The following is a 20,285-nucleotide window of genomic DNA, read 5'->3' on the forward strand; positions in this document are numbered from 1 at the left end:
TTTATGTTGGATACAGTATCGGCACAGATATTTCTCTTTTACCCTCCCATCCTCCCTGCTCTGTGAACTAGACTATTTTTGATCTAAAAAATATCCAAAGTCCAGACATCTGCCCACAAGTCAAAGCCAGTCTGCAGTTAGGCTCTGCATCTGCAAGTGCAGACAGCCTAGAAAGCAACCAATGTCAGCTTGCATTGGTTGCACTTATATGCACCTCTGCATTTCACCTGGAGCTGCACAATGCCACCAGCATTCAGGGTTACTGCTGAATTTTCCAGATCCAGTCTGATGTCTGGAGAATATTTACGAGTGAGAAATCAGCGGTTAGAAAGAGGATCCACCTGAAAGAGTAGTACTGAAGGTAAGTAACTTGTTATGTCAACAAAACCAGAAAGAGGACATTACCCGTCCACCGACCCCCTATTTAAAGTTGGACGTTGAGAATTAAGCCACCACTTACTGGTCACAACTGAATAATGCTGTTAAAACCTTCGTACTGTATATTACCTATCACTCCTATATTTAATGTCTGTGTAGAATGTCCTTTTCAGGTGCTCAATAAATAGATAAAAGTGAGGTAATCCGTTATATTACATTTATTATGCACGTAAACATTCTGTTAATTGTTTTAGGAAATAGGTAGATTGACAAAATGCAGACTGAAGATTGAAAAGCCTTCCCAGACCAGGGCTCTGCAATTTGGAAGTTGGTATGGTGTGAATAGTGAGCCAGACACAACGATTAATCCTGAGGTGAGTGTGTAATAACCAAAGGTCCTGTCATTAATGACTTTGTGCTTTCACTTATTGGTCGGAAGTCCCAGAAGTCGCATCATCTGAGCCCCTTGAAGCCCAACTGACCAGTAATTATCTCTGTCTAGGAGAAACAGTGCTCATGAGCCCCCAAAGTTCACCTGTGGGAGCAGGAATTACTTACAGGATCATCTACGACAAGACCTCTGTTTACCTAGCTAACAAACTAACATTATCTGAAGATCAACCCCAAATTAGGTGATCTGACATCGCCAGATGAGAGTCTAAGTACAACATGAAGCTGAAAACAAGAAATAAACCATTTTTGAAACACATACCCTCTGAGATCAGAACAGCACCATCCATCCTTCAATTCATAAAGAAACTGATTGTCTGCTAGGGCTTCTTAGTACCCGTTGCCCACGGCTATATTCAAGGAAATCAAGCATGCACTCATTCCCACCTGGACGAGGATAGTAAATGCTTCTCTTTCACAAGGCAGGTTCTCACTAGTTGCCTAAAAGCAGCTCAGGTTTCACCAATCTTAAAAAAACCTATTGCTGACAAATCTGATCTCCATAATTTCCGCCCCATTTCCAACATTCCAACCCTAGCAAAACTCCTAGAAAAATGAGTTCAGTCTCAGCTTTGCGATCACATAGAGAACTATCAACTTCTAGACCAACATCAATCGGGTTTCAGGAAGGGACACAGCACTGAAACGGCTCTCACACACGTTATGGATGACATTTTAAAAATGCTTGACAAAAACTAATCTTGCCTCCTGATTCTCCTTGACCGTTCATCCGCTTTCGATACAGTTAACCATGACAACCTTCTATCCATCCTGCAAAATAAAATAGGTTTTGCTGATCAGGTGCTCCAATGGTTCTCTTCTTTCCTTCAGTACAGATCACGAAGAGTCAAGGCAAACCACTCCCTCTCCCATCCCTCCCCTGTACTCATGGGGGTCCCTCAAGGGTCCGCCTTATCTCCCATCCTATTCAACCTTTTCCTGGAACCTCTCGCTAACTCATTAAACTCTATGAACATTCTCTTCCACATGTATGTGGACGATACGCAACTCTATTTGAGAATCTCTTCCTTGGATAACATCATCTCCCTCAACATTACTCTAACATCTACTCAAAACTGGTTAACAGAGAACCATCTCCTGCTTAACACTTTCAAGACAGAATTCCTGCTCATCTCCCCCTGAACCACATCCCCAAGATAGACCTATGGCTGAGTCATCTCACTGCTTTCAATTGCACGCCTCTGATCATTGACTCAGCAAAATCCCTCAGAGTCACCTTGGACAATCACCTGAATATGAAGAACCATATCAGTAATGTATGTAAGGGAGCAAACCATCTGTTGAGGTCACTCAGAATGATCAAACCTTTCCTTCCGCTAAAGGATTTCAAGCAGGTAGTTCAAGCGCTTGTCTTGCCGAGGCTTGACTACTGCTGCGCTACTCTCAGTGGCCTTCACAAATATGCCCTGGCTCCTCTAAGGTATTCTTCGAATGCAGCGGCTAGATTGGTCACTGACACGGATCATATATCCCCAGTCCTAAAATCTCTTAATAGGCTACCCTATGAAGCTCGAATTCAGTTAAAGATTGCTGTTTTGACTCACAAAGCCCTTCACCTCAATACTCACAGTTACCTTGTACAAAAACTTGAACTATCCTGTTGATCTAGAGCCTCAAGAAGTGCCACTACCTTTCTCCTGAAACCACTTATCCTGAACAAAAAAAGTACTTGTCACCAAGACTTCTCCGGCGCTGCACCAAGGATTGTGAACTCTCTTCCTCCGGAAGTACGCAGAATTTCTTCAACGATGGCTTTCAAATTGGTAGCTAAACGATTCCTTATGAACAAATTCGTACCCTAATAGGGATACTTTCTCCTGCTAGGATGTTGAGACTGCTTTTGTTATTCCTCTCATTCATATTGTAAAGAGCTCTGATATCCCTTGGGATCTTGTTTGCCCTATATAAAACTTTATTAATAAAATAAATAAAATGAAAATGGCTGCTCATTGGCTGGAAACACTAATCTGATTCACAACAAGAGCTGCTTATCACTGTCTTCCTCACAGGGCTCCAGAGGTACTGCCAGAATAGTCAAAACCCTTTGGGAAGCAGGTACGCACATTCTCCTAACAGCATCAAACTTGTACTTGGAATTCCGTTAATTTGAGAGTGGCCCGTTTCAGCTACATTATCTCACCTCAGTGAGTGCTAACAATCCATACTTGAATTCTAGAGAAAATATTTTTATACCTGTAAGTATATTAAATGGATATTTTGCGTTTTGCGATGAAACTGGTCCAAGCAACATGTATTAGTAAACTTGAATGTTAAGCAAAACTGTCGAGTAGCAGCATATAACCTACATACTATACTTTGCATTAGTGCTAGTCACCATGTCTACATATCACCCACATTCTTTCATCAGCAACAAAATCTTTGGCGAAGGGTTGGAAGTCAGACATAAAGGACTTGAGATTGAAGGCCAGGATGTCTCAAAGACTGCGCTTCAGTAACAATTGTCCACAAGCCGTACATACTTAACACCTTGGCTGCTAAGGGTTTTCCCCTCCTGTGCTGAACTTTTATGAATACTATAGTTACATGACAAGGTCAGCTCGTCATAAGCACAGCTCCACTGATGAGCTGACCTTGTCATGAGCACCGAAGGGGTTAAGAAGCAGGGAGCCAGCCGAGTTGTACAGTTTTCTGACACACAGACACATTCCATATCATTAGGTAAGTAGAGGAGTCAGGTTAAAAAATAGTATAACAGTACACTTGTTCTTACCTTGCCTCAGAAACTTTCCATCAGTGCAAGGGGGCCCCTCTATATATACATTCACAGGGCTTCAGAGCCAGAAGACAGTACCAGATGCAAAACACAGCCCTCACTAGAAACCAGAGCGACCGGATCAGGTCAACGCATCCATTTACAGAGCTCTGGAGCGAGGAAGTAAAAGTAGATGGTGAGCCCTACATCACAGCCTCTCTGCAGTATAAATCTTCTTGAATGACTCTGTTACTTACCATGTACAATAAAGATTGCCTGGTCTCGGGTTCAGTCGCTGTATTTTTATTATCAGCAAGTGTGAGCTCTATTATGTAGTTTTTAGAGGCTCATTATTACTTATCTTTTTTCTGAATGTTTATCTTACTTATACATTTGCAGTAAGAGGTTATAACACAACCTGAAGCAGTTCTTAAACATAAATCAAAATTCAAAAAACAATTGTGCATGAGAAATCAAAACAACAATGGTTTGCATGACCATTACATACCAAATCATAAATTTCAAAAAACGGTACACCAGAATTTTAAACAATCAGTCTTAGATCATATTTTGTTTTGAAAATTTTTTGAAAGACTGACACACTATGGGCATCTATTTTATGCAAAGTTCAAGCACGTCCTAGCAGCGCAGGACGTCTTTTTCAGTTCAATGCCTTATAGTGGATGTGGAAAATTAGTCACAAGTGGAAAAGCCGACGCGTTTCCAAACCCGGTATGGATACTCGGGTTTTTCTTCAGGGCAAGCCTGGGTACCTGTTGGGTTAAAATTATATTTTAGTCTCTACTCTTTCTCATCGTTTTTACAAGTGGGTTGGTGTTGGAAGTGGCATATAGTACCTGTTAGTTTTGGGAGCGCGATGTCATCATTATCATTCCGGTTTCCTCACCTTGACTCTGTATCAAGAGAAAGGAGACCGTGAGGTGTCACTATTTCTCACTTTCTTAGGGCTACATGGGCATGATCGGGTGTTTAAAATACCTTTACTTACTTAATTTCAAGGTTTGTGGACATCAATCACGCTGGCTTTTTCGAGCGGGTGCCGTCAGTGAAGTTTCCGCGTTAGGCGCGTGTTCTTTGCTGGGATTGTTTCATTGTTGCAATCGCTTAGCTACAAAGTTAACGAAAGCGCTCGAATTAGTACGGCGTTTTTGGCTTCAGAAATGAAAGCTGTGCGCGCGAGGTGGCAAACGCAAGGTTATCAGAGCTCACCTTTTTCAATTGATTCACGGAGTTATTTCGACCACACTGACTCTGCTGAACTTCACCCGGAAGTGAGTGAGGTTAATCACCTGACATAGCCCGCTGAAGGAGTTGTGGGAGTTGAAGTGCGCTATTTATAGAAATTGGAAAAAGCTGGAAAAAGCTAATTCATTTGTTTAGATTGAAGGCAGGGTGGGTGCTCCAGACGGCACGGTGGCATTACATGAGGGCTCAGTGAATGTTCCTTTGTAATTCTGATAGTTCATTCATCCCCTCTGCTACACAGTTGAACTTGAGAATTAAATAGGCTTCTCGTTGTAACAGCAATGTTTCTATGTCTCCTCCTCTTGGTGGAATTTTTAATCCTGACAGGACTGTCCATTTAAAGTCCTTTTCTGTGTGTCCACTTAGGGCAAAGTGTTGTACCATTGGGGCTGTTAGTACTTTTTGTTTAATGCGTGACCGGTGTTGGGCCATTCTCTGGTTTATTTGCTGACTAGTTTTTCCAATGTACAGTTTGGGGCATGGGCAGATGACCGCATACACCAAGTTGCGGCTTTTACAGTTGGTAAATTCTTTATGGAACCATTTCATATTGTTGAATTCGAACTCGGTGCCTTCTATTGTAGTGGCACACGAGACACACGTTCCACATTTGTGGTGTCCTTCAATTGGTTTTAATCGCCAAAGTGTGCGTAAGTCTGTTCTGACTTGGCTGGTTCCTAGGTCTGCCCTTACAATCTGTTGTCCAATACTTTTATTCTTTTTTAGGGCAAAAAGAGGTTTCTGCATTGGCATCTCTAGCCCAGACAACAGGTGCCAATTTTTGAGAATTATGGATTTGAACTTGTTAGTGTGAGGCCCGTAGGTACTAACACAAACCAGTCTGTCTAATGGCTTTTTCTGTTTTTTAAACAACAACTCTTCTCTAGGAGTACACCAAGCCCTTTTGATGGAGTGCTTTAACATTTTGTCAGGGTAACCTCTTTTTTTGAGTTGGTTACTGAGAATTTCTGAATGTGCTGTGAAGTCTTCTTTTCTGGAGCAGTTCCTCCTAATCCTTAGCATTTGTCCATAGGGGAGGTTAGCTTTCAAACTTTGAGGATGATAACTTCGATAATGGAGGATGGTATTTTTGTCTGTATCTTTGCGGTGTAACGTGGTAATGAGTTTTTGATCTTGTACCCCGACCTCAACGTCAAGAAACGTTAGGTGGGTGGTACTGTAGGTGAGAGTTAGTTTTATGTCTGGGTGTCTCATATTGAGCCATTCATGAAATTGGATCAAGGATTCAACTGAACCCTTCCATTGACACCAAATGTCGTCAATGTAACGATACCAATTTACAATGTGGTTCTGATGGGGGTTATTGTGGTACACGAATCGTTCCTCGTACAAGGCCATGTAGAGGACCGCCATTTCCGGGGCGTAAGGACACCCCATGGCGGTCCCCTTGACCTGCACGTAGAACGTGTCCATGAACCTGAAATAGTTCCTCTTTAGTGCAATTCGAGCTAGATCGATTATAAACTCGGTGGGCACTCTGTGTGGTTTGGGGCGAGTTTCCAAAAAGAATTCAATTGCTTCTAAGCCTTCCTCCTGTGGGATCTGTGTGTATAGGGAGACTATGTCAAAGGACACCATTAGGTGTTGGTTCGGATCAAATGGGACCCCTTCGACTTTGGTTATAAAGTCCATGGTATCTTTTAAGTATGATTTTACTTGGCCCAAAAATGGCTTCAAGAAGACATCAACATATTTTGCTAATGGCTCTAACACTGAATCACACCCGGAGGTATGGGAAAGTGAGAAATAGTGACACCTCACGGTCTCCTTTCTCTTGATACAGAGTCAAGGTGAGGAAACCGGAATGATAATGATGACATCGCGCTCCCAAAACTAACAGGTACTATATGCCACTTCCAACACCAACCCACTTGTAAAAACGATGAGAAAGAGTAGAGACTAAAATATAATTTTAACCCAACAGGTACCCAGGCTTGCCCTGAAGAAAAACCCGAGTATCCATACCGGGTTTGGAAACGCGTCGGCTTTTCCACTTGTGACTAATTTTCCACATCCACTATAAGGCATTGAACTGAAAAAGACGTCCTGCGCTGCTAGGACGTGCTTGAACTTTGCATAAAATAGATGCCCATAGTGTGTCAGTCTTTCAAAAAATTTTCAAAACAAAATATGATCTAAGACTGATTGTTTAAAATTCTGGTGTACCGTTTTTTGAAATTTATGATTTGGTATGTAATGGTCATGCAAACCATTGTTGTTTTGATTTCTCATGCACAATTGTTTTTTGAATTTTGATTTATGTTTAAGAACTGCTTCAGGTTGTGTTATAACCTCTTACTGCAAATGTATAAGTAAGATAAACATTCAGAAAAAAGATAAGTAATAATGAGCCTCTAAAAACTACATAATAGAGCTCACACTTGCTGATAATAAAAATACAGCGACTGAACCCGAGACCAGGCAATCTTTATTGTACATTGTAAATTGGTCCTGCCTGGTCCTGTAGGACAAAACCCCCCCAGCGAATACAGTTTCACGAGCGGGCCTTGCCCGCGTGGGTTATGAGGCGTTGAAACTTGCCTCTAGCTTTCTAAAGAAACCACAACAGGGACTATTTCCCATAGTCCCTAAAACATGTCAGAGGAAGAAACACTTTCCTTTTCTGAAGACCACGTTAAAAATTTAATTGCAGGTCCCTCTCCTTTCTCAGCCATCAAGTTGAGCACAAATGCTCAACAACAAAATGAAACTGACAAATTGACAAGACTCACCAAAAAACACATCAGAACCGAGCTACACGGGCACTTTTTGTTTGAACATTTGAAGGCAGGAACCATTCCGTGGGGACTCCAAGTTAAGAACGTGCCGGTGGTATTTACAGAGGACCCATTATACAAAAAGGGATTTAGCTACATAGCTACAAAATGTAGCAGGGACCTAATGGTCCATACAGTCGAAACAGCCAAACGAATCTGTGACAAGGAAAAGGAGGAAATTGAGGCCTTGAGGAAGGCGATTAATGATAACCATACCGTGGCAGAAGCACAGGCCCTCTTAGATAAGATAGACAAAGAGATTCAAACATTCAGGGACAACACCATCAGCTTTAGGTCGAACAAATTCGAAAAAGACGTTAAAACATTTAAAATAGAGTCGGTGTATCCATATTTAAAAGACGATTACTACACCCAAATCGAATCACGACGCGCCCTATCCCAATATCAAGGGCGTTCTAAAAATCGGTTCTCCACTTTTTCAGATACATCTTCATCTGAATCAGCAGGTGATTCAGACCCCAGAGAAGGCCCCTCTAAACGTAACAACCCTTTTTTAGAGAAAGGAGAGGCCAGAAACAGGGTAAGATTCAAACCGCCGACAGCATGGGAAATGAGGACACGCCGCAACTATTACAAGAGCTAGCTGAAACATCCATAGTCAACTTGTCGGAGAAACAACTTACTATACATGAGAAAACAGTTTTAGAGTTAGGGCTCAAATTTGTACCAGCCACGCACACGGACTTGACCAAGCTCAAGATTGAAACACTTGAATTTTGTCGGAAACTGCGCTTACAGGCTTTCTTTTATGATAAGGAAAATACAAAGGTACTTGAACCCTCTGGCCTTGCCAACAGGTCTACATTCATTCCTCCCACACACTTGGTTCCGAAAGAAATAATCACGTTCGAACAAGCTGTTCTCTCCTCTATTACACAGTTGAGCAAACAGAAACCCTTTTTGAAAAATAACTTGTCAAAAGAACAACAAAAAGCCATTCATGATCTAAGAAATGATGACACAATAGTGGTGAAACCTGCAGACAAGGGGGGAGCACTTGTGGTGTGGGCAAAAGATAAATATGTCGCGGAAGCACATCATCAAATTGACAACCCTGAGTGGTACAGAGCATTAAATGAAGATCCCACAGAAAAGATTCAAAATGAAATAAGCTCTAAACTAACAGAAGGGTTTGACAAAGGCATCTTAGGTCCGAAAGAGTTTAATTATCTACTCAAAAAGAATCCACGCACCCCGGTAATCTATTTTTTGCCCAAAATACACAAACATCTTACAGAACCGCCCGGGAGACCCATAGTCTCCGGGTGTGATTCAGTGTTAGAGCCATTAGCAAAATATGTTGATGTCTTCTTGAAGCCATTTTTGGGCCAAGTAAAATCATACTTAAAAGATACCATGGACTTTATAACCAAAGTCGAAGGGGTCCCATTTGATCCGAACCAACACCTAATGGTGTCCTTTGACATAGTCTCCCTATACACACAGATCCCACAGGAGGAAGGCTTAGAAGCAATTGAATTCTTTTTGGAAACTCGCCCCAAACCACACAGAGTGCCCACCGAGTTTATAATCGATCTAGCTCGAATTGCACTAAAGAGGAACTATTTCAGGTTCATGGACACGTTCTACGTGCAGGTCAAGGGGACCGCCATGGGGTGTCCTTACGCCCCGGAAATGGCGGTCCTCTACATGGCCTTGTACGAGGAACGATTCGTGTACCACAATAACCCCCATCAGAACCACATTGTAAATTGGTATCGTTACATTGACGACATTTGGTGTCAATGGAAGGGTTCAGTTGAATCCTTGATCCAATTTCATGAATGGCTCAATATGAGACACCCAGACATAAAACTAACTCTCACCTACAGTACCACCCACCTAACGTTTCTTGACGTTGAGGTCGGGGTACAAGATCAAAAACTCATTACCACGTTACACCGCAAAGATACAGACAAAAATACCATCCTCCATTATCGAAGTTATCATCCTCAAAGTTTGAAAGCTAACCTCCCCTATGGACAAATGCTAAGGATTAGGAGGAACTGCTCCAGAAAAGAAGACTTCACAGCACATTCAGAAATTCTCAGTAACCAACTCAAAAAAAGAGGTTACCCTGACAAAATGTTAAAGCACTCCATCAAAAGGGCTTGGTGTACTCCTAGAGAAGAGTTGTTGTTTAAAAAACAGAAAAAGCCATTAGACAGACTGGTTTGTGTTAGTACCTACGGGCCTCACACTAACAAGTTCAAATCCATAATTCTCAAAAATTGGCACCTGTTGTCTGGGCTAGAGATGCCAATGCAGAAACCTCTTTTTGCCCTAAAAAAGAATAAAAGTATTGGACAACAGATTGTAAGGGCAGACCTAGGAACCAGCCAAGTCAGAACAGACTTACGCACACTTTGGCGATTAAAACCAATTGAAGGACACCACAAATGTGGAACGTGTGTCTCGTGTGCCACTACAATAGAAGGCACCGAGTTCGAATTCAACAATATGAAATGGTTCCATAAAGAATTTACCAACTGTAAAAGCCGCAACTTGGTGTATGCGGTCATCTGCCCATGCCCCAAACTGTACATTGGAAAAACTAGTCAGCAAATAAACCAGAGAATGGCCCAACACCGGTCACGCATTAAACAAAAAGTACTAACAGCCCCAATGGTACAACACTTTGCCCTAAGTGGACACACAGAAAAGGACTTTAAATGGACAGTCCTGTCAGGATTAAAAATTCCACCAAGAGGAGGAGACATAGAAACATTGCTGTTACAACGAGAAGCCTATTTAATTCTCAAGTTCAACTGTGTAGCAGATGGGATGAATGAACTATCAGAATTACAAAGGAACATTCACTGAGCCCTCATGTAATGCCACCGTGCCGTCTGGAGCACCCACCCTGCCTTCAATCTAAACAAATGAATTAGCTTTTTCCAGCTTTTTCCAATTTCTATAAATAGCGCACTTCAACTCCCACAACTCCTTCAGCGGGCTATGTCAGGTGATTAACCTCACTCACTTCCGGGTGAAGTTCAGCAGAGTCAGTGTGGTCGAAATAACTCCGTGAATCAATTGAAAAAGGTGAGCTCTGATAACCTTGCGTTTGCCACCTCGCGCGCACAGCTTTCATTTCTGAAGCCAAAAACGCCGTACTAATTCGAGCGCTTTCGTTAACTTTGTAGCTAAGCGATTGCAACAATGAAACAATCCCAGCAAAGAACACGCGCCTAACGCGGAAACTTCACTGACGGCACCCGCTCGAAAAAGCCAGCGTGATTGATGTCCACAAACCTTGAAATTAAGTAAGTAAAGGTATTTTAAACACCCGATCATGCCCATGTAGCCCTAAGAAAGTGAGAAATAGTGACACCTCACGGTCTCCTTTCTCTTGATACAGAGTCAAGGTGAGGAAACCGGAATGATAATGATGACATCGCGCTCCCAAAACTAACAGGTACTATATGCCACTTCCAACACCAACCCACTTGTAAAAACGATGAGAAAGAGTAGAGACTAAAATATAATTTTAACCCAACAGGTACCCAGGCTTGCCCTGAAGAAAAACCCGAGTATCCATACCGGGTTTGGAAACGCGTCGGCTTTTCCACTTGTGACTAATTTTCCACATCCACTATAAGGCATTGAACTGAAAAAGACGTCCTGCGCTGCTAGGACGTGCTTGAACTTTGCATAAAATAGATGCCCATAGTGTGTCAGTCTTTCAAAAAATTTTCAAAACAAAATATGATCTAAGACTGATTGTTTAAAATTCTGGTGTACCGTTTTTTGAAATTTATGATTTGGTATGTAATGGTCATGCAAACCATTGTTGTTTTGATTTCTCATGCACAATTGTTTTTTGAATTTTGATTTATGTTTAAGAACTGCTTCAGGTTGTGTTATAACCTCTTACTGCAAATGTATAAGTAAGATAAACATTCAGAAAAAAGATAAGTAATAATGAGCCTCTAAAAACTACATAATAGAGCTCACACTTGCTGATAATAAAAATACAGCGACTGAACCCGAGACCAGGCAATCTTTATTGTACATTGTAAATTGGTCCTGCCTGGTCCTGTAGGACAAAACCCCCCCAGCGAATTCTGTTACTTACCAGTCATCATTACTCCGAGTCATAGTCTTCCTTGTCACAGTCACCCAGGAGCACTATGTGTTTGTGGCACAGCATTCACCCCTACAAAAAAATTGCATGCCAACATGGCAGCCAGACAGTAAGTACCTGTCACCTAATCTGTAAGGGTGGGGCAACCCCAGACCATATCTTTTTTTTCACTGTGTTCTGGTTGTAGTACCCATATACGTGCACTACTGGCATTGGGATGGGGTGGTGAGTATGTTTTATTTTCTTTATTTTGAGGGTGTGTTTTAGTTTCTCAGTATTTTTCTTTTTATTGTTTTTTGTATTTTTTTTCTTGACCACCGCACCCATACTGAGCGATAGGTGCAGTGGTGTCCATTTTCTTTTCCCTAGGCCTCCGCTCTCACGCTGAGCGACAGTGTGTTTTGATCTTTTTCACCTCCGCTCCTGCCCTGAGCAACTGGGAGCGGCGGTAGTGTTTTTTTTGTCTGCATTGCACGCTCCTGTGCTTCAGCAGTCTGGAAAGACAGTCACTGCTTTGTTTGTGTGCCTCCACTACCGCGCCGAGCACTGGGGGATGGAAGGGGGGAGCGGGCATGTCTTTTGCGGCGGGTGATGGCTGCCGCTCGTTGTCAGGCTGACCTGGGCTGGGTTTATGGCTGCACTGCCTGGTTCACCCTCGAGGTGATTTCTTTGGGTAGTTATGGACGCGGTATTTCCGTCTTTTGAGTGCCTATCACATGGTCAGTGCCGGTTGCTTGGCAACGGTATCTCTCACCAATAGTTGAAGAAGTAGTTCTTCCTCCGTGTCAGCAATTGCGTTTCTGTGTGCAGCCATTGAGGGTAAACACTCTGAGAAACATAAGCATCATTCTTCTGCCTTTGAGTCAGAGCCTGCTTCCTCCCATCAGCCTGTGGGTATGGACCTGCAGGCCATGAATAATAAGACACTGGAGTCTGCCTTTGAGGCACAGGAGGGTCCAGTGCCTAAAATCCCCAGAATGTCTTCCCAGCCTGACCCAGACTCTATTGGTTCTGATGAGGAACATCAGGGTCGCTTTGTTAAGGGCTCAGAATTGAAGGAGGCGATGACCCACGTGAAGGACCGTGATCCCTCTAGAGGAGGAGGATTTTTTTCTCTCAGCCTGATGCTCTTCACAACCATAAGGCCACCCAGGGGTTTTTATCCAGGCAATGGTCTGATGTCGAGTGGGAACTTGGAACCGAGGGGTTCCCTCGGTTCCACACAAAGAAATAACCTCTTTATAATTTTCTGGCTGAGTTCCCCAATGACGTGAAGGAGGACTCTCTAATGGCAGGTCTGGCTTCCAGTTGTTCCATCATCATCAACATGCTCCATGGACGGTAGTATCCTCTTTTAGACCCTATGCCTGACTCATGAAGCCTATTATGGATCTGGGTCTGAGGACATTAAGTCAATGGTTCAGCACTACGTTCCTAGCAGGCCGCTTTGGTCCTCGGATAAAAACCTACTGATAGTTCCTAGGTTTAAGAAGGCTAAATGGGATGGCCGAGCCTTCTCGATGGCTGCACCCAAACAGTGTAACTCCCTCCCAGAAGCACTTTCTAGTCAGGTGTCTCTTCCGCTTTTTCGTAAAGCCTTAAAGACCTGGCTTTTCTTGGATACGTCAGTTTGAGCGTGCTCTCTTTTTCACCGCATCCTGATGCTTGCAGGCAGCGCCTTGATGCCCTTGGGCTAAGTCTGCACTCTACAAATCATTATTCAGTCATTCATTCATCTCGGATGATGCCTTGCCTGACGACCTGGTTTATTATAAGGTGGACAGTACTGCTAAGTGGGCTTACTCCTCTGCTAACTTTTCTATCTGATAGAGACTACTAGCCGCAGATCCCTTCATGTAGAATTATCCCCAGGCATGAGACTGGATCCGGAAACTTTTTGCCACAGCATCCCTGTGCGCCGAGGGCGGAGTGACATCACGCGACTCTGCCCAGGGGTCGTCCAAGTACATGACGTCAGCGAGGTCACATAAGTCCCACTCCGGCGTGCATACATCAGTTTTTTCCTTTTCTGAGTGCAATGGGGATCCCGTCTCTGCTCGAGCCTGTTTGGGGCCCCTTTTTTCTTCCTCATTTTCTCTTCTTTGGTGGAACAGTGTGCAAATGCCTTCGGGCTTCAAGACTTGCATGTCATGTAGGCGTCTTATGTCGGCGACGGACCCTCACCTCATTTGCATGTGGTGTTTAGGGGAGGATCACGGCACCACTGTTTGTGCGGTGTGCCAACAATTGAAGCCGAAGTCGCTATGGGAGCGCCAGATGAAACTACTCTAGGCGCGTCTCTCCAGGTCGGCTTCCTCTCCTCGATCTGCCTTGGGAGATGGCTTCAGATACGGCTGTTGCCATCGTCCTCGCCCTTCTCCGATTTCAAGAGCGTCACTCCCCTGTGGGTAAGTGTCACAGTTTGTCCCTGGGGGCTGGTGTTCAGCCTGCCAGGCTGTGGGCTCTCCGTGGGTGATGCGGCCCCAAGGGTCGTCCTCCTATCCACAGTTTCCTGGTGAGGGGGCATCGAGAGTCCAGATGGAGACATACGCAGCGACTTCGCAGGCCTCGCTGGTGTCTTCTCCTCCTTCCCCTCGTGGGACATCAGTGGATCCCTTGCCTTGCGTGGGGCTCTCTGCGGCGGCTCCGGCGATGACTGGTTCGGATCCAGGCTTGGAGGGTGTGGTACTGTTGGGGTGCAGCCCCTCGGGGGTCCCTCCTTCAGACCATGGTGCCTCTGCCTCTCTGCAAACTCCCGCCGGAGTCCCTGTGGTGTCGGGGGAGGTTGTTGGGGCTTGGGTAGCATCCATGAGCCCCGCTCGGCCCTCTGGGCAGGCAAAAGCCTCATCCACGGCTTAGCAGATGCTGCTACGGCGCTGGCACCTGACCTTTGGGCATTGCCACAGGGGTCGTGACCTCTCCTCGTCCACCTCTGGGTCGTGGCTGGGTGGGGACCCCTTGTCCCCCATCTGGGCCCCTCTCGTCCCTCCCTGCAGGCGGCTGCCTCTTTAGAGGTTGAATCATCCCTGGCTCCGCCACATGGGTCGCCTGGCCACCTCCGCCACATTCTGGGCAGGGGCTGGCGGAGGGCTTCGTGTCACTTCCCCGGTCCTTCTTGTTCCTCCACACAGGCGGCTGCCTTGGCGGAGGTTGAGTCAGCGTCGTTCCGGCACCGCCCCTTGGCCACTTCGGTTTTGGCCCTGCTCCGGTCCCCGGCAAGGTGTGACTTGGAGGAGTCCTGTCCAGCATCTTCTTCGGTGCCGGATGCGGTTGGTGTCCTGCCTCGGACGACGGACTCTACGGCTCCACACAGGGGTCATGCTGCAGATTCGTTTTTGGACTCTCCCTCTTCTCCAGAGGCTGGCTTCATATTGGTGTTGTCCTCCCAGGAGACTGGCCACCGTGCAGTGTCTTTTTCACTGGTGTCGTCGAAGGATGGCTCCCCGCCCTTTCTGAGGCCGAGGTGTTCGTCGGAGGAGCGGCCGGTCCCCCATTCTTCGGTTACGTCCGACTTCCAGGTCTAGCCTTTGCCCGTCCCACTTGGCTTCGGGGACTGTCTACTTAGTTTACAGCCATCGCCCACGGAGGATAGCTCCACCGCGGGGACCTACGGACGTGGGTGCATCCTTCGCTCACGCGGTGTCCACGGCCGTGGGCATTCTGCGCATGGGTGACCCTATTGCTCATTTCCCGGCGTACCATCTCTTGCAGGTTCTTCACCAGGGCTCTGGTGTGAAGGAGATCTTGCTTCACTTTGAGGGTTTGCTCCTTTCTTCCCTGATGGGGCCTTGGAGGCGTCCGGCCTCAGGAGATCCAGTGCCTCAACACCTTCTGCACCGGCACCTTCCGGCGCTGCGTGACCCGGCGTGTCTTTCCTGCCACCCCTCTGCCGCCAGTCCACTTTTGCGGACTGCTTTTCCCTCCCTGCCGCCGCTGGTGACTCCGCCGTCCCGAAAGGCCTTCTGGCTGGACTTTTGGGGGCGCAACATGTTCGCCTCGACCAGCGCTGCCCTGCAGGCCCTTAACACCTTGTGTGTATTGGCTAGGGCCTCCTCTTGTTTGTGGGACTCGGCTAAGTCTCTGGGATCCGCAGATTCCCAAGAGACTTGTGGCATCATGCGTTGGATGGCCGGGAGCTAGCAGCGTTTATTCTCCGCTCCGCTATGGACATTTCGGAGGTGCTGGGCCAGGCCATGACTTCCTCAGTCGCCCTCCGTCGCCATGCTTGGTTTCGGGACGGCGTGTTCCCTGAAAATATTCGGGAGCGGCTCATTGATCTTCCGTTTAATGGCAGCCTGTTGTTCCATGCTCTGGCTAACTCTGCCATCCAAAGGTTCCTGGCAGGGCTCCGCCCTAGTCCTCCTCCTTCTCCTTATCCTCCTCCTTCCCCTCCTCAGTGACTGCTGAGTTGAGCTGGTTCTGGACCTTCTTCGGCCGGTTGCTCTTACGGTAGGGTGTGTTTTCTGGCCATTTGAGTCCTCTTTGCTGGGACATTGGCATTGTTGGCTGCTGGACGGCCCTTTGTTGACTGTGTATGTGTTTTTTGCCAGTGTTGTTACACAGACTTGGCCCTGAGATTAGACCTTCCGTTTTTTCTTTTGGGCTGCTTGTTTTCCCCGTGGCTCTTTTGTTTTTTCCTCTGCTGCGGAAGTTCTTCCAAAGAGGGTTCCCATGTCTTGGGACTTAACGTACCCTATGTGGGGAAGCGGTAGCTGTTAATTAGCTTGCGCTCTGCTAGGGAGTTCTGGTCGCCTTCGGGTGCCTGTTCTCCGTGGCCTTTATGTATGTTGCTATTGCTTCTTGAGGTTGTGTGTGCGGTCCCTTATAGTGGTGTGTTCGGGCATTCCCTCACCTTCCTGCTACTGTCCTGAGAGCTGGGATGCTTCTGTGTCCTCCCCCTTGTCAGGCGTCGCCTGCCGATCTTCCTGAGGCCCTGGGCTGTTCTTCTTGCTTCTGGCAGTTTTTGTCTGTCAGCGCCATTCTGACTGGCCTGTTGTCTGCCATCTTGGGTGGACTTGCCTTCTTTTCCCTTGTTTCCTTGGGCCCTCTTGGCTCCTCTTCTTATTCTTCCTATATCTGCCCTGGCATTGGACAGAAGCCCTGTTGCCTTGTAGGGGAGTTGGGTGATTTGGCCTCTCTGGCCTCGCCCTTGGTTCCTCTGTTGTGAGTGCACGGGCCTCTGCAGTCTTCTTTCTTCCTCCTATAATCCTCCTGGGAGTCAGTGGTGTTCTGCTTGTGGGGGTTCCTCTTGCCTGGACGAGACGCTGTCTCCTGCCTGGTCCGCAGGTCTGGTCCCCTGTGGGACCCTCTGTCCTGTCCAGACTGGTGCGGTCCTTTCGCAGACCCTCCTTCCCTGTGAGTATTGCTAGGGTATATATTCTACTTGAAGGAATCTGCGGCTAGTAGTCTCTATCAGATGTACGAGTTACTTACCTTCGGTAACGATGTATCTGGTAAAGACGATTCGAGCCACAGATTCCTTCATGGCACGCCCTTCCTCCCCGATCTGCGAGGACCCTTGGGTTGGTCTTCAGTGCTTGCCTCCCGGTGGGGGGATGTGTCTCTTGTGTGTCTACTCCTTTACTCCTGATGGGTGGCTCTGTCTTGTTGCTGTTCATTCCTCCTCCTTGGTTCTTTGGAGGATGGGGTTACGGTGTTCTTGTGTCTCGCTGCTCTGTCTGATCCAGGGTTAGGGGAGTTGCCTTCAATCTCTGTCCTCCCCTTCCCTCCCTTCCTCTTGCTGTAGGGGCCCTGGCCCCTCTGCTAATCTCTGTGTAGGGGTCATCTGGCCTTGCCTTGCCCCTGTTCCTCAGGGGGGTGGGTGCCCTCTATGCTGGCGTGGCTTGGAGGTTTGTTGTTCCTGTCTATCTGGGGAATGGCTCTCCTTCCTTGTTTCTGGATGGGGATGGTAGGCCTGCTACATGTGTCATTACTTTTTACGCATGTTCCTTGTCTCTGGTGGACGGGGGGGGAGGTTGACTATGTACTGGCAGGGTGGCTGCTGAGGGCTCTGCTCTGTTCTTTCTTCTGCCCCTGCCTTTGGACACTGCGGTGTTGCACTGTTCCTTCTGGTGTCGCTTGTCCCATTATCTTTTTTTCTACTCTTTCGCATACTGTTCCCATGCTCCCACAGTTTTTCATTCACTGCTACTTGTCTGCTTGCTCTCTCAGGATGATATAAATTATGGTAAATAGTTCTAATTTTCCTTCCTCTTGATAAGAGACCCTCAATACCTCCATGTATTCTAAACTCCCTTTACATGTAAGGAAAGGATGATGCATTCAGGACTGAGACCCCAAACGTATTCTCCTCATAAGTTGCGGCCAGTTGTAGTCATCCGGCCGCCTCGCTCTGCGTCACCACCACACCCAACCAGACTCCATTCTCCCACTCCCTGCTCCACCCTTTTGCCAACCTGCCTCACACAGAATTCTAGCATGATCCCTGCCTGTTGGTTAGATGAAAGGGATGTGGTGCAGGAGCTGAGATGCTGTGGCCAAGAACCAGGAAAGTCTAGTTGTGGGATAGTGTGGACCACTCTAAATAGGTATCTACCAGAGGCGAAAGGGGAGGCCGCACAATGGCACTCGTCCTCAGCCAGTAGGTGAACCATTTTCATCCCTGCTCTTGGCCGGATAATGAGTGCTAAGGGCATAGTAGACACTCCTAACAGAGGTAAACGATTGTGCTAAAGATGGTGCTGCACATCATAGATGTGTCAATGAGGACACGGTTGTGATTCTTCATTGAGAACACGACCGTGATGTATCGTTGAAAGCCTTATTGTTCGGTAGGAGAGCTTTATTTACAGTATTATAGTCCTGCTTTTTCCACACCATGGAGAAAGATCAGGACTCAAGTTTTTAATATTTTACCCTTTCTTCTGATCACTCAGGAAGGTGCTTGGCATTTGATGTGAACGTATTATTTTAAAACAGTGCCACATGGTTTATTGCAGGAACTGGAATTTGACTACCTGAGCCCATGCCTGGAGTTGCCTTACACTGAGATCTACATAGCCAACTTACAAGAAAAGGGTGTGGACATCTGCTTAAAGGAGAAGGAAGGCAATAGCTGCCTCTGGAAGGCTACTGTGAGGCCAGGTAAAATGTTTCAAGTTGTCAATTAATCTTTTAGTATTGTTTCTGACTTCTTTGTCAAACATACACTGTGATTGAAGAATCTTGTTAAAACTGAGTAAAAACATACAGTGGACAATTTATGATCTGAGGTGCACCTGGACAGCTTCAGCTGTGCACTTGCAATTGCATCTGGCATCAAGGAATCCATGAACATAGCAGAACAGATTTCTTTACACCAGTTTGAAATAGGATGTTCTTTCAGCACTTTAAGTAGACTTTTAGAGTCTTTCTAAATTTGAATTTAGTCTGTAACTTGCTCACCACATTTTCCAGCGTTACATTGCACACATCTGTAACTAAATAAAACTGTGTTTTGCACTTTTTGGCGCTTCTTCAGATGTTCATATGTTGCATTCAGGTAAACCTATAACAGTAATATCATGGATGCCATACGCAACTGTGCGTTCACAGCTGATCGTGACGAGGTGTATCCAGGTCATTACTTCTACAATTGAAGTATGTTTTATGCTTGGGGATGGATCTGTTGGCCTAGAAGTTTCTTGAGGGTTAATGTTAGTTTCTGTATTATCAAATAATTGAGGGCATGCACGGGGGGCAATACCTCCAGAAGTAAAAACATATAATGACTTTCTCAAAGAATTACAATAAAAGAAAGATTAATTGGTCTGTACTCAGTTAAATTTTACTCTGAGTTAAATGTGAACTATGTGGTCCTGGCTTTTGTATAGTCGAGGATCTTCCATTGGTCTGGGCTTCTTCTTGGGATGCTGCTTATATTCCTTTATCTTGAACTTCTTCCATGCAGTCAACAAGCAAACCAGAAAATCTTTTTATACATCCTACCATAAAATAGCTGTGATGTTGAAAGTCTCTGGTGCAGTAGCCATGTGCTATCCTTATCCTAATTTTCTCTTCCTGTTGTTGGTGCCCTGATACATGTGCTACATTATCATGGACATGGCATGATCCCAACCTGGTTAGATCCCCCCTGGCCAAAAGCATGTACCAAACTACCAGCTTCATTGAGGGGAACAGGCAAACTATGATGTACACACCTTCTTCAACTTAAATGAAGAGAATATGTGTTAGGCACATAACAGAGCCAAACAAAGACTGCCTAGCATTTTGAATTATTGTTAAGAGTGTGACAACTTGCCGTCTTTGTGAGCACACACAAGAAAACCACACTGTTATTCATAAGACTTTATTAGAAAACAGTTTCAGTGCAGAATAAATGAAAATGTATTATGACAGCTGTCAAGAAAATTGTAGTGAATATGAATGTATAAAACGCGAAACTTATGAAAACAGACAACATAGCACATGCTACAGTTTAAAGTTCTCTATATTTCTAATCTTGGCATCAAAAGTCTGCTACAAGGATTCCGTATTTAGATGTGATCACACATGCATACCTAAACCTAATTTATTTTTCAGTTCTGGGCCT

At 45.6% G+C, this 20,285-nt stretch overlaps 1 protein-coding gene across 1 annotated transcript in view; it reads left to right on the plus strand.

The window, feature by feature from the left end:
* Nucleotides 1–20,285, plus strand: part of LOC147700347 (NACHT, LRR and PYD domains-containing protein 3-like) — a 484,040-nt gene that overhangs the window by 324,735 nt on the left and 139,020 nt on the right. The window contains exons 9-10 of the mRNA XM_086936309.1: nt 633–752; nt 18,694–18,838. Coding sequence (XP_086792435.1) covers nt 633–752; nt 18,694–18,838 — 265 coding nt within the window. The remainder of the gene's footprint in view (nt 1–632; nt 753–18,693; nt 18,839–20,285) is intronic.

The sequence above is a fragment of the Lissotriton vulgaris genome, chromosome 8 (genome assembly GCF_964263255.1).
Source record: "Lissotriton vulgaris chromosome 8, aLisVul1.2, whole genome shotgun sequence".
NCBI lineage: Eukaryota > Metazoa > Chordata > Amphibia > Caudata > Salamandridae > Lissotriton > Lissotriton vulgaris.